The sequence below is a fragment of the Oryzias melastigma genome, linkage group LG24 (assembly GCF_002922805.2).
Source record: "Oryzias melastigma strain HK-1 linkage group LG24, ASM292280v2, whole genome shotgun sequence".
Lineage (NCBI taxonomy): Eukaryota > Metazoa > Chordata > Actinopteri > Beloniformes > Adrianichthyidae > Oryzias > Oryzias melastigma.
This window is the reverse complement of record NC_050535.1, coordinates 9115560-9127279: the sequence shown is the minus strand read 5'-3', so window position 1 is coordinate 9127279 and position 11720 is coordinate 9115560. Positions and strand designations below refer to the sequence as shown.

Below are 11720 nucleotides of genomic sequence, written 5' to 3'. Positions count from 1 at the left end.
AAAAAAAAAAAAAAAAAAAAAAAAATGCTCCGTCTGCATTTTTGATGGTCATATGGGGTGTGAACAAACGCATCACCCGTCTTGCAAGTGTAAAATAATTGGATATCATTATGTTCATGAACTAGTGGGAGACTGAAAAGAAGCAATTCAAAAGATTATCAAAGGACTATTGGAAAAGCAACACATGGGGTCCATTGTGTGCTGGGATAGATGCAAGGCAGGGACGTCTATTTCAGCTGCTCTTCGTGGTGTTTTCTAAAGCCACGCCGTTCTCAAATAGATTATCTGAGTGCTCTCGTGAAGATGGCCTCCCATCGCAGCAATCGTGACATGAATGTTTTCAGATTTTGCTTCTAATTTCGCTCTGACAAACACAAAGACGTGTTCCAGCACGGATTGTCGGTGTAATCCACTTCTTGAAGTGAGAGGCTGCTGGTTTTCACGTGTCAAATCCACATTAGTCGGTCCACGTGGAAGATTTAGACTCGAACGGCTTTGACTCGTTCTTGATTGCTGCAGTGTGAACTTAAACAAGGGCAGACATCTTCACTCTTTGAGCATGATTGTAATCAGGGGCCTGCAAGCTCTGCGACACTCATTACCACTGGATCAGAGCTTCGGTCAAGCCTTGATGGCGTGGATGACTGCTGTGATGTGGTTCTTTTATCCTTTCATTGTGGCTCTTTGGCTCTAAAGCATGTGTCAAAGTCAAGGCCCGGGGGCCGAATTCGGCCCCCGGGCCTTGACTTTGACACATGCCCTCCAGATCATTTTATTTTATTGTTATTAATGGCCCAATGTTATCTTGTGCTTATTTCTAACCTGTATAATTTTGACATTTATTTTTATAGAAATTAAAAAAATAAATTTATTTAATGTTTCAAGTTGATTTATTCTGCAATAATATTTCTGCATTTTTATTATTCATAATTATGTTAAAAGGGGACAGTTTTAAAGTTTAATAAATTGGCTTTGTGCTACCTCTTTGGATTATTTTGGCATTTAATAAGATTTTTTAGGCCATTTTGTGGTTTGGCTAATAAATCAGCTACATGGTAGCTGTTTTGGCTAATTCTGGCATTTTTTTTTTGTCCATTTTGGAGTTTAGCTTATATTCCAGGTACATGCTAACTGTTTTGGCTAATTTAGGGATTTTTAAAAAGTTTTTTTTTTTTTCCATTTTGGAGTTTAGCTTATATCCCAGCTACATGCTAACTGTTTTGGCTAATTTAGGCATTTTTAAAAAGTGTTTTTGTCCATTTTAGAGTGTAGCTAAAATTTAGGCTACATGCTAGCTGTTTTGGCTAATTTAGGCAATTTTAAAACGTTTTTTTTGTCCATTTTGGAGTTTAGCTTTATTTTCAGCTACATGCTAGCTGTTTTGGCTAATTTCAGCATTTTTAAAAAAGTTTTTTTTGTCCATTTTTAAGTTCAGCTAATATTCAGCTAATATTCCATGTACATGCTAGCTGTTTTGGCTACTTTAGGATTTTTTCTGTTTTTTAGAGTATTTTGTAGTTTAGCTTTTTTTCAGCTACATACTAGCTGTTTTGGATAACCTAAGTTTTTTTTGTTGTTGTTTTATCGTTTTATTTTTTTGGCTAATTTTGCATTTAGCTAATATTTTAGCTGGCAATCAGCTTTAGCGTTTTCAGCAAATAACTTTCATGATTTCAACCATAAACGTCAACATTTTCAGCTATTAGTTTCAGCATTTTTAGCTATCAATTTCGGCATCTTCAGCTATCAAGACTAGCATCTTCAGCGGCTAATTTGTAACATGTAAATGTATTAAATTAAATTAAATTAAATTGTTAAGTTAAGCAAACCATCGACTCATCATTTTAATGTGATGAAAACTAATCTTTTTAAAAATAACAAATTAAAGAACTTTTGTTAATTGATTCAACATTTCACTTTTTTTCAGTTTGTGCTGCTAAAAGAAATAAATGTTGTAATTCAATACTGTATTGTAATCTTCAAAAACTCCTTTCCTTAAATATTTTTTATGACCACATAAACATAAATATTTTTTATGACCACATAAACATAAATATTGTGTATTTTTCATAGAAGAATGTGGGTCGTTCCGGCTCTCGCTGGATTTTGGTCAAGAAGAAACTGGACCAAATGGTTCTTTTAGTGTTAGAGGTTTAAGAAGAACATATAACATATCTAAGGCTAAATGCTTAAAAAAAAACCTTTTCACTGTTTTACACCTTTCTAAGGTAATTTGTTTAAAAATAAAAGAAAAAAATCTAACTTTTTTGTCACCTTCAGGAAACTACGGGGAGAGCGGCATGGAGGCCTTTAAGGAGCTGGCCTCTCAGGAAGGCCTGTGCATCGCCCACTCCGACAAAATCTACAGCAACGCAGGCGAGAAGCACTTTGACCGCCTTTTGAGGAAATTACGAGAACGTCTACCCAAAGCTCGCGTGGTGGTGTGTTTCTGCGAGGGCATGACTGTCCGCGGTCTCCTCATGGCCATGAGGCGGCTCGGGGTGCACGGAGAGTTCCTCCTTGTCGGCAGGTACGTCTTTTACTCCAGAACGTTCCTACAGACCGGGTTGAAAGAAAAGGAGACTTTTGGTTGCTGAGATGTACGTCTCCAAGGCAACCAAGAAGACAAACACCACCAGTGTTTTGCAAGATCAAACAATTGGTATTTTTGTCCCAAACACAAAATGCTTCTTCATGCTGTCTGCATTGACAAATCTGATCACATTACTTACTGATATTTCGTCATCGCTTTGTGGTGATTACATCCCCCTCCGCTGCTGAAAATGATCCTCTCCCTCCGTACTGAGCGCTGAATGAATGTGTGACATACTTTTTGTGTAATCTTAGTCATTAGAAAGCAGGAGCAGGATTTGTTGCGCATGCTCGTTAATGCTCAATCTGCCCTAAAAAAACTGACAGTAATGAAGATTCTCACACATCCAAATTTTTCTCTGTGCTTAACTTTTATTCTGGCCTCAAGAGACTAAACTGTGTCCTTATTTAATGTATTTATGTAAACTTGCTTTCATGGCAAAGTAATATTAATTTCTTTACATTAGTGATTAAATACTTTAAGTTCTACTCTGATCTTCTTCAGATCGATTGTAAAACCAGTGGAAATTTAATTACGATTATTCCTTCTTTGCCAAAAAAAAGACGTGTTTTTGGACATAGTTTCTGCAGAGTGGCATTACTTTTTTGGAATTTTTTTAACATATATTTTTTTCATTATTTCACACATTTATTCAACAATGAGCCTGAAACTGTTCAAAAAAATCTTTAATCCGAGAGTAAGTTTAGTCATTTTTCACAACCACGAACAGCCCCAGCTGCATGGCGCCCTCGGGGAAATGTGATTTTTTTTTTACGTTTTAAACAAAATGAGTGGTGTGGTTAAAAACTAGATATATATCATTGTCTGTGCTAATGCTAGTATAAATGTTATAAGCGGAATTTGGCTGCTGACGAAGATAGTGCTTATAGATGAAGATACTGAAATTGATAGCTAAAAATGCTAAAGCTGATAGCCTGCTAAAATATTACCTAAATTCCAAATCAGTCTAAAAAATAACACAAAAAAACTTAGGTTAGCCAAAACTGCTAGCATGTGGCTGAAAAAACACGTAGCAAAAAAACTTTAAAAAAGCCTAAATTAGCCAAAACAGCTAGCATGTAGCTGAAATATTAGCTAAACTCCAAAATAGCCTAACAAAATCTCACTAAATGCCAAAACAGTCCCAAAAGGTAACAGAAGTGAAATTTATAAAACTTTTTAACATAAATATGAATGATAAAAAGTCAGTAATATTATTCTAGAATAAATTAACTCAAACCTTTAATAATTTTTAATATTTTACTCTCCATAAAAATATATTTTGTCAAAATTATACACATTAGAAATAAGGACAACATAACATCGGGTCATTAATAACAATAAAATAAAATGATCTGCCTTGACTTTGACACACGTGCTTTAGAGCAATCCCAGACAAGTTAAAGGATGAAAATGAGTTAAAAATTACTCGAATAATCAAAACAGTGTATGCAGTAAGGGTAATTTCAGTGTCTTTACAATGTCAGGTCTATTATAAATGCACAAAGAGTCTTTGTTCTCATGCAGTAATTTCATGAAAGGTGGCACCAGCATGTTCTAAGAAGTCACGGTCTTTACCCTTAAAGCAGCATTTCCTTTTTTTGTTTTCTCCTCTGATAAAGACAATTTCTCTTTATGAGGCTCTAATCAATGCATTCATGCACTTGGAGGGGGGGAGTGTCCTTCCAAGTGCCTTTTAAATTATCTATCGTCAGGACGTTCTGGGATTGGTTGCACTCCTTCCCATACCTCTCCTTTTCTTTATCCTCTGTGGGACTAGGAAAAGTGTGTCTTTTTTTAGCTTTGGTGGAAATCTCCGTGGGTTGAGGAAACGCTTCTGGGTCAAAGAAAAAAAAAGGAAGAGATGGAGATAGAGAGCGTGAAAAAACCCCTGGAAAAATATCATAAAAATCACAATTTGTTGAAAAGAAATTGAAAAAATAATGCAATTAGACACTAGCTCTGTTGGCGTTCTGACACAATAAACACAGTTTTTTCTATTGTGTGTAAAAACGTAAAACATACATCTACCAACAGCAGTGACTCCATATTTTTCTGTCAGGGTTTGTGAACTCACTGAATCTGGGCCAACAGAGATACCATGTCATGTGTGTGACTGAATGAAGCTGGCAGGCACAAAACCGTGCACCCATGCAACTTCCTGTCTGCACTGCATCCTCCTGCCACGATAAACTTACATTCAAGATTAATTATGAAAGCTGTGAAGGGTGTTGTGTGAAAAGGACTTTTTGGAAAGAGCTTTTCTTTTGAGTGAAGACGTGATTTCCTAAAAATCTGCAGCCCAGTAATTTCCAATTGTTCTCAGGTATTCTCCAGAGATGGAAAAATCACAAAACGCTTTACTTTTTGTCACTTTCACTGCTCTCAGCTGCATTGTTTGCAGCCATTTCAGCAAAAAAGCCCCCCAAGGCCTTTTTTCTTTTAACAGTCGCTGCATCAGACAGAAAACTGAACAATTAATTGCTGAATCTTGCAACAAAGTGACTAATGAGTTATATCTGTGAGTAAGTAGCACCAGCAGTTTCAGCCGAAAACCAGTGAATAACGGCTTTGAAAACTGTTTCCTCCTGGAAGATTTATGTCATAGTGGAGCATATTTCTGCACAGACTGAATTTACTACAATTATGTTGATAGATGATCAATGAAATCTAGAATTAGGAAGAAAAAGAGCAAACATAAATATAAAAAGTACCTATTTTTAAATGCATTTAGTAAGAATTAAGTGTAATTTCCCTAAAGACCTTTGCGCCAAATCTCAATTTAATCCAAAATATTTGATAAAACATATTTTAACATCATTTTAAAACTTAACATCCAATTTAAGCTTCTCCAAATCGATAAAGACTTTCATATTTTATCTGTATTATAGTTCACCCACATAAATATTTGATTTATTTATCTCTCCTTCTAACTTTTATAGGTTCATAAAGCTCAACAAAGGAGTCATTTGTAAAAGGCTTCACACTTAATAGTGCTAAAATGAAGCTACGATCACACCGCCCTCGGTAGTGCACGTTCAAGCATCAAATTCCAGTGAAAAGTCGATGTAAACTTGCATTTTTTGCTGCTGTCTTCAAAACCCTTTCGTTCTTACTAGCTAAGCAAGTTTTTACAACTGTTTTCAAGGTCTACGCGCAAAACGAGTGACAAATGGATAATATCGCCTTTAATTCACAGAAACTGTTTTAAAATTGCTCATAGAATTGCAGTTTGTGCCCGGCTGGAATTCTTTAACATGAAGTATTTTAATATATCAGAATAGAGATGTGAAAGAAAAAGCCTGGAGCAAAATTCCCCAGATTTGCACCACTTCCACATTTTGCACTAAGCCTCTTCCAACAGTAGGTGGCGAACAAGCGCCAGTAAACAGTAGAAAAAGAAGCAGAGGAAGTCCCTCCCTCCCTGTCAAGTGTGAACACCTGGGGCTTAAAAGCACATGTTTTTATACAATTTTTTTAAATGCTTTGTTACACGTTGATACTTGGTAATTCAACAGTAAGCGGTGTATATATATATATATATATATATATATATATATATATATATATATATATCTAGGGTTGGGTTAATAAAATACAGTCATCAATTTAAACTTAATAGATCAATAATCGATTCACTAAGCTTAGCTTGATGCTAACGTTTAATGGAATTTCCCATAGGACGGCTAATGCTAAGGCTTGGTTGACCTAAGCATACATTGCTGACTAAATGTACGTCTTAATAAACTCACGGGTATGAATTTCCCAAAATGTTTTAAATAAATATTTTTAAAGTAAACTCTTTGAAGTAAAAACATTTTTTCTTCTTCTTCTTCTTCTACAATAAGGTGTACTGCTAAAGCAATATCGCCACCTGGTGGCCAAACTGAAACGCCCTCCAGGAGAAACAGAACAATGTTTACAATGTTAATAATCTGAACATTTTTGTTAGAATTTCTCCTTTTGAGAAACAATGTAAAAATCGGAATTGAATCGATTAAAGTTCTTGAGAATCAAATCGTTTCTGGAAATTCTAATCGATTCCCAGTCTTATATGCTTGTGTGGCGCTTTTCTACCTTCCTGTAGGGCCCGAAGCGCCATTCACACATTCACACACTGGTTCCAGTCTTCCTCCAGAGGCAAAGTGGGGCTAGAAAAGGCGGGAATTGAACCTGCAATCTTTTAATCAGAGGTTGACCGCCCATTTAACACAAATTCAAACATTTGTGACTCAAAATGAATCACGCTACTATCAAAGCTCTTTGATAATACTCAAAACAAGCTAAGAAAAACCCCTGAATGACAAATGCAGTCCTGGTGAAACCAAACATAAGTTTTATTTCTGGTTATATGAACTGTGAGAGCTTTTGTTTTTGCCGTGCGGCCAACATGCTCTCCAGACAAGGACCGGGTGCGGCGGCGTGCTCGACACACTTCACCCCTTATCTGCAGACTCGGCTCTGCATCACTTCAACACTTTACTTCCACTCTACCCCGCTGTTGAGAGTCAGAGATTTTTCTTTTTTTTTTTTTAATTCCCTGTGAGTCCCTGTTGTCAGCTGTGATTCAGCCAATCCGCTTCCACCTTTCAGCCGCGCTGAAACACTCCTCTTGTTTGGATTCCACACACTTATCAGGCATGCTGGGAGGATTATCCACACTCGTACAGCATGTAAGTCTTTTTTTTTAGGTATTTTTCACGACAAAATATCATCTCACTTAATAATTACTAGCTCATTTTTTGGCAGCTGGCTGGTGCACAAAACTATGTGAAGATGGAGTGTCAGATCAAGATGTGGTTTTTACATAAGATGAAAGCTTTCATGAGTAACCAGTGAAAGAAAAAACAAAAAATGAGTGAAAGAAAAGAAAATGAGAGGTTTTGGAGAATTCAGATGGGGAGGAAGCAGCTTGTCTTCGCTCATCACGTCTACTCTCAGATGAATTCGAGTTGATTTGCTCCTCTGATTTTTTTTTTCTGAAGGTTTTTTCCTGATGAAATATAAATGAATACATGAAAAGGTAGATCCTTGATGTGCAACTTTAACCTCCTTCCAGCATTTATGAGTTTGTAGGTGAATATTAAAGACCCACTTCGATGAAAATCCTCTTCTATGTTCTTAGAAAACTAAGCTTTGTATTTTTTTTATTCAAATTTCTGAGAATCTGGAGATTTAAAAATAGTAAAAGATGTTATTTGTGATGTAAAAAATACAATACGAGCTCCTTGCTCCCCTTCATTCTATGTGTTCTAGATCTACGTCTTTGTTTGAGCTGCCATTTTGCTCAAAACTGTTCGTCTGGATAACTCCTATAATGCTCACAATTTTTGTTAGACCTCTAATAGATGGATGATGGGAAGTGGGGGCGGGCTTTCTCCTCGCCAGTGGTCCCACTAAGAACTCAGAGGCAAATTTCTAACAAACTACTGCAGAAAATATGTCATTTTTTGTTTTTGTTTTTTTACTACTAGATTAAAAGATGATTGGTGTTAAAGTTGAACTTAAAATCAGAAAAAATGAAAATGCTTAACTTCAATTCCAGATTAAATTTGCTCATAAATTTCCCTGAATTTGACTTAAATGTGGTTTGATCTTTATAGTTATAGCTCACTGGGTTCTTACAATTTAACTACTTTAATTTGCAAAATCTCTCTAATTTTCTCCGGGAATCTGTGATGAAGAGGCAGTTGAATCCATGTGCAAACGTAGATTAAAAAAAAAAACAGGCATGGAAAAGGCGGAGTCATAGTCAAAACCAGGCTAAGGTCAAAAACAAGGAGCAAGGCAGGAAAATCAGGCAAACGATTAAAGGAGAGAAAATGCTCAGACTGTCTACAAGGCAAAAACAAGACTTCGCACTGAAGAAGTTTCTGAGGTGGGTTTAAATGCAAGATGGTGCTGATGATGATGGAGGCAGGAAGCCATGGCAGTGGCTGCTGGGAGTTGTAGTAAGGTGACAGCAGGGTCAAAACTCGTACTAAGTAGTTAGCATTTATAGCTAATCTGCCGCACTGGACATGAGAGGATTAAAAATTCGTAAAAATCCAAGTAAGTTGCATTAAAGCCTTAACTAAATCAGTTTTAGCTCATTTTTTAAACGTTCTTTTATGTTCAGTAACTTTCCAACTGCGATCATCGTGATACTAGCAGATTTTGAAGGATAAAAGCGGCTCACGCCGCTTTTATCCTTCAAAATCTGCTAGTATCACGTTGATCGCTTTTTAAAAGTTACAGATTATTAAAAGTATTGAAGCTTAAGCTTAAAAATGTTTTTTTTTTGGGTCAAAATGTAGGTCTACAACACTCAATGACAGCCTGATTGACAGTTCTTCGCCTGGCTGCATTCCTTCTGTGTGGGCCAGCCGCATGCATACTAATAGCTATTTGCTCCATTCAGCAGTGAAATTGTGCCGACACCAGAGAAAGATGATATTCTTCAGTTCTGGACGGCGCTGGTCAAAATTGAGCAAATAAAGCTTTTGCCAGACACCTTCCAGACCCTAAAGCTTTCTGCTTTCAGGGGAGGAAGATGCTCTAATGCAACATACTTCTGCAAATTTAACAATAAAACAAGGTCTATTTAGGCAAAGCAGAAAATGTAGTTAAAGGAAATTAGTTATATTACAAGAACAGGTGTCTAATAACTGTAACTGCAGAGAAATTCAGTGATTTAATGGTTAAAAATGTTAAAAATTGTTTTTTGTGACAGATTTTAAGGGATTTGGGAAGATTAAAAATAAAGGCATAAATAAATAGTATAATAATAAAATTATGTTTTTCTTTTCTAGTAACTTTAGATTGAAAAATACTTAAAAAAAGATAAAACTTAAAAACTTTGGTTAGTTTTAACTCCTTTTTTTAAAAGTATGAATCTATTAAAAATTTAGCATGTTTTTTTTTTTTTGTTCCTCATATTGATGCTATTACATCCGTTTTTTTAAAGTAATCTTTCATTTTTAAAGACGATTTCACTTTGCCAAAACAATAAAGTTCTATTAAATTTGATTTTATTTTATTCCAAAAATTTGACTTTAAGATAAAACTTCAACCAAACCTGAAAATGACTATTTTTTATCTTTAAACGTGGATTTTTTTCAAATTTTCTTCAGAATTTCTACTGTAATCAGAATTTTACCCTTTTTTTGTCCGACCTCTGACTGTTACCTAAAATTCTGAACTCATTTTAGAAAAAATTATTTAAAAAATCTCCCTAAAAAAAAACAAAAAACACAGTATTTTTTAAAAATTTAAGTAATTCGTCAACCTAATTTATCACTTTGGTGTCCTGCTATCATTTACATGGCAACACTTTATAATAATTAACTGTTGCAGCTAACAAATCATTAATAAACTGTTAGTTATTGAGTTATTAATGACTTATTAAATAACAGTTAATAGCTCGTTAAGGATTTACAAATACATCTTAGAGTTAGACAGTAGATAACTAATAAAATGTTAGCTAGAAAGGTATAAATGACCTGTTAACCTATATATTATTGATTTGAAATATAACTTACACTATATCAAATCAAAAAACACAGATTAAAAGATTAAATGCAAATTAATATATATATTTTTTATTATTGCAACAAGAAAAAACATTAGACTTTTGACAAAATGAACTCCTACACTATGAAAAAAATCATTAGTTTGAGTTTGAAGCTAAATTAATTTTAAATATAGTGAAATCCATGTCTTTTAATTTAATAGTTCATTCAAAAGACTGCTATAACAGTATCTTAACAGCTCAAAACTCAGTCATTTAAGCTGTTTTACTTTATGATTAATTATTTACGTCAAAAAGCATAAACTCTGTCATGAATTAAAACTCATTAAGTTATAAACTAAAGTTGAATACTTCAATATTGATAATCTGCAGCTTCAGAAAAACACATAAAAATCCCCCATAAGGGCGGATATACTTTCAGATTCATAGATAAGAGAAATTAATAATTTATAATTATTGTTATTTTTTATGAATGGGTAAAAAAGGCCTCTTGAAAGTGAGCTGATGATGTGAGAACTGCATCTTTAAAGCATCTCACCGTGTGTGTGTGATTTCCCCCGGGCCAACACCACTAATCGTTTTTGCAGCTTAAACTGTTAAAAGGGAGCTCTGAATCCTGAATAATAATTTCCACCCACAGAGTTAAACAAAGAAACTACTATGGTTTCCAGGCCCATCCGCCGAGCTCCAGTTTTTTGCAGCCTTTTTCACCCAGATACCCATTTCCTGTGCGGAGCGTTTTGTCATCTCTCCTCGTCTGTTCTCCCGTTGCAAGTTTCTGAATAGTTGCTCGCTGTGAATCCACCTACTCAATTGCCCGCCTGCTTGCTCTGTTGCAATTAGCAGCATTCGCTCTCTCGGTCCCTCTAATACTCCTTGAATGCCGGTATTACTGAGAGTCATTTGCATAAGCTGCTTTTGCTCGTGTAATGCTCATTTCTCTCCCTGTCTTACGTTTCTTGCTTCTGGTTCGGGTCCAGTTTGACTAGCTTACTCTTGTTTGTTAGCTGTACGGACATTGATGGAGGAGTGTGGAAGTTCTGCTTGTTTGATTATGGGAAATTAGGAGACTGTGTGTGTTTTCACACTGCATTAAGGTTTAAAGACTGCAGGGGGGTCTGATCTTCCTGCGTTTGGTTTAATTTCCTGTAAGGAGGCTTGAATAGACGAAATGGTCTCCGTTTCAGAAAGACGGAGAACAGAGGATGTGGATTTCTGTCTGTTTACTTCTTGGTGTGAGATGTTCAGCAAATAGCAGAGCAAGTGCAAAGAGAGACTGTTTTTTTTATTTTTTTTCTGGCAGCGAAACTGAAAATGATGCCAAAAAAAAAGGATGATTTTGGCATCTGAAATTAAATGTGGTTTCGACTCTTCTTAATAGATGAAAGAAATGCAAATTTCCTTATTTTTTATACACATTAAGACAGAAAACCAGATTTTTGGAATTTTAAGGATAACATATTTGCTTTGGAGTACGACTTGTTTCCAGCTCACAATTTTTTTTTTTACTTATATTTTAGGTTTCCTGAGTAAAAACAAAAAGATGCAAATTAAGAAGTGAACAAAAAAGGTGCTAAAAGGAATAAATTAAGTGGCTGATTCTTCTTTTAGAATACG

General features: G+C 35.2%; 1 protein-coding gene across 2 annotated transcripts in view; it reads left to right on the top strand.

Annotated features, from left to right (window-relative positions):
- Nucleotides 1-11720, top strand: part of grm1a (glutamate receptor, metabotropic 1a) — a 48476-nt gene that overhangs the window by 5065 nt on the left and 31691 nt on the right. For both annotated transcript variants that reach the window (XM_024291096.2, XM_024291097.2), the window contains exon 3: nt 2281-2530. In XM_024291096.2, the coding sequence (XP_024146864.1) occupies nt 2281-2530 (250 nt within the window). The remainder of the gene's footprint in view (nt 1-2280; nt 2531-11720) is intronic.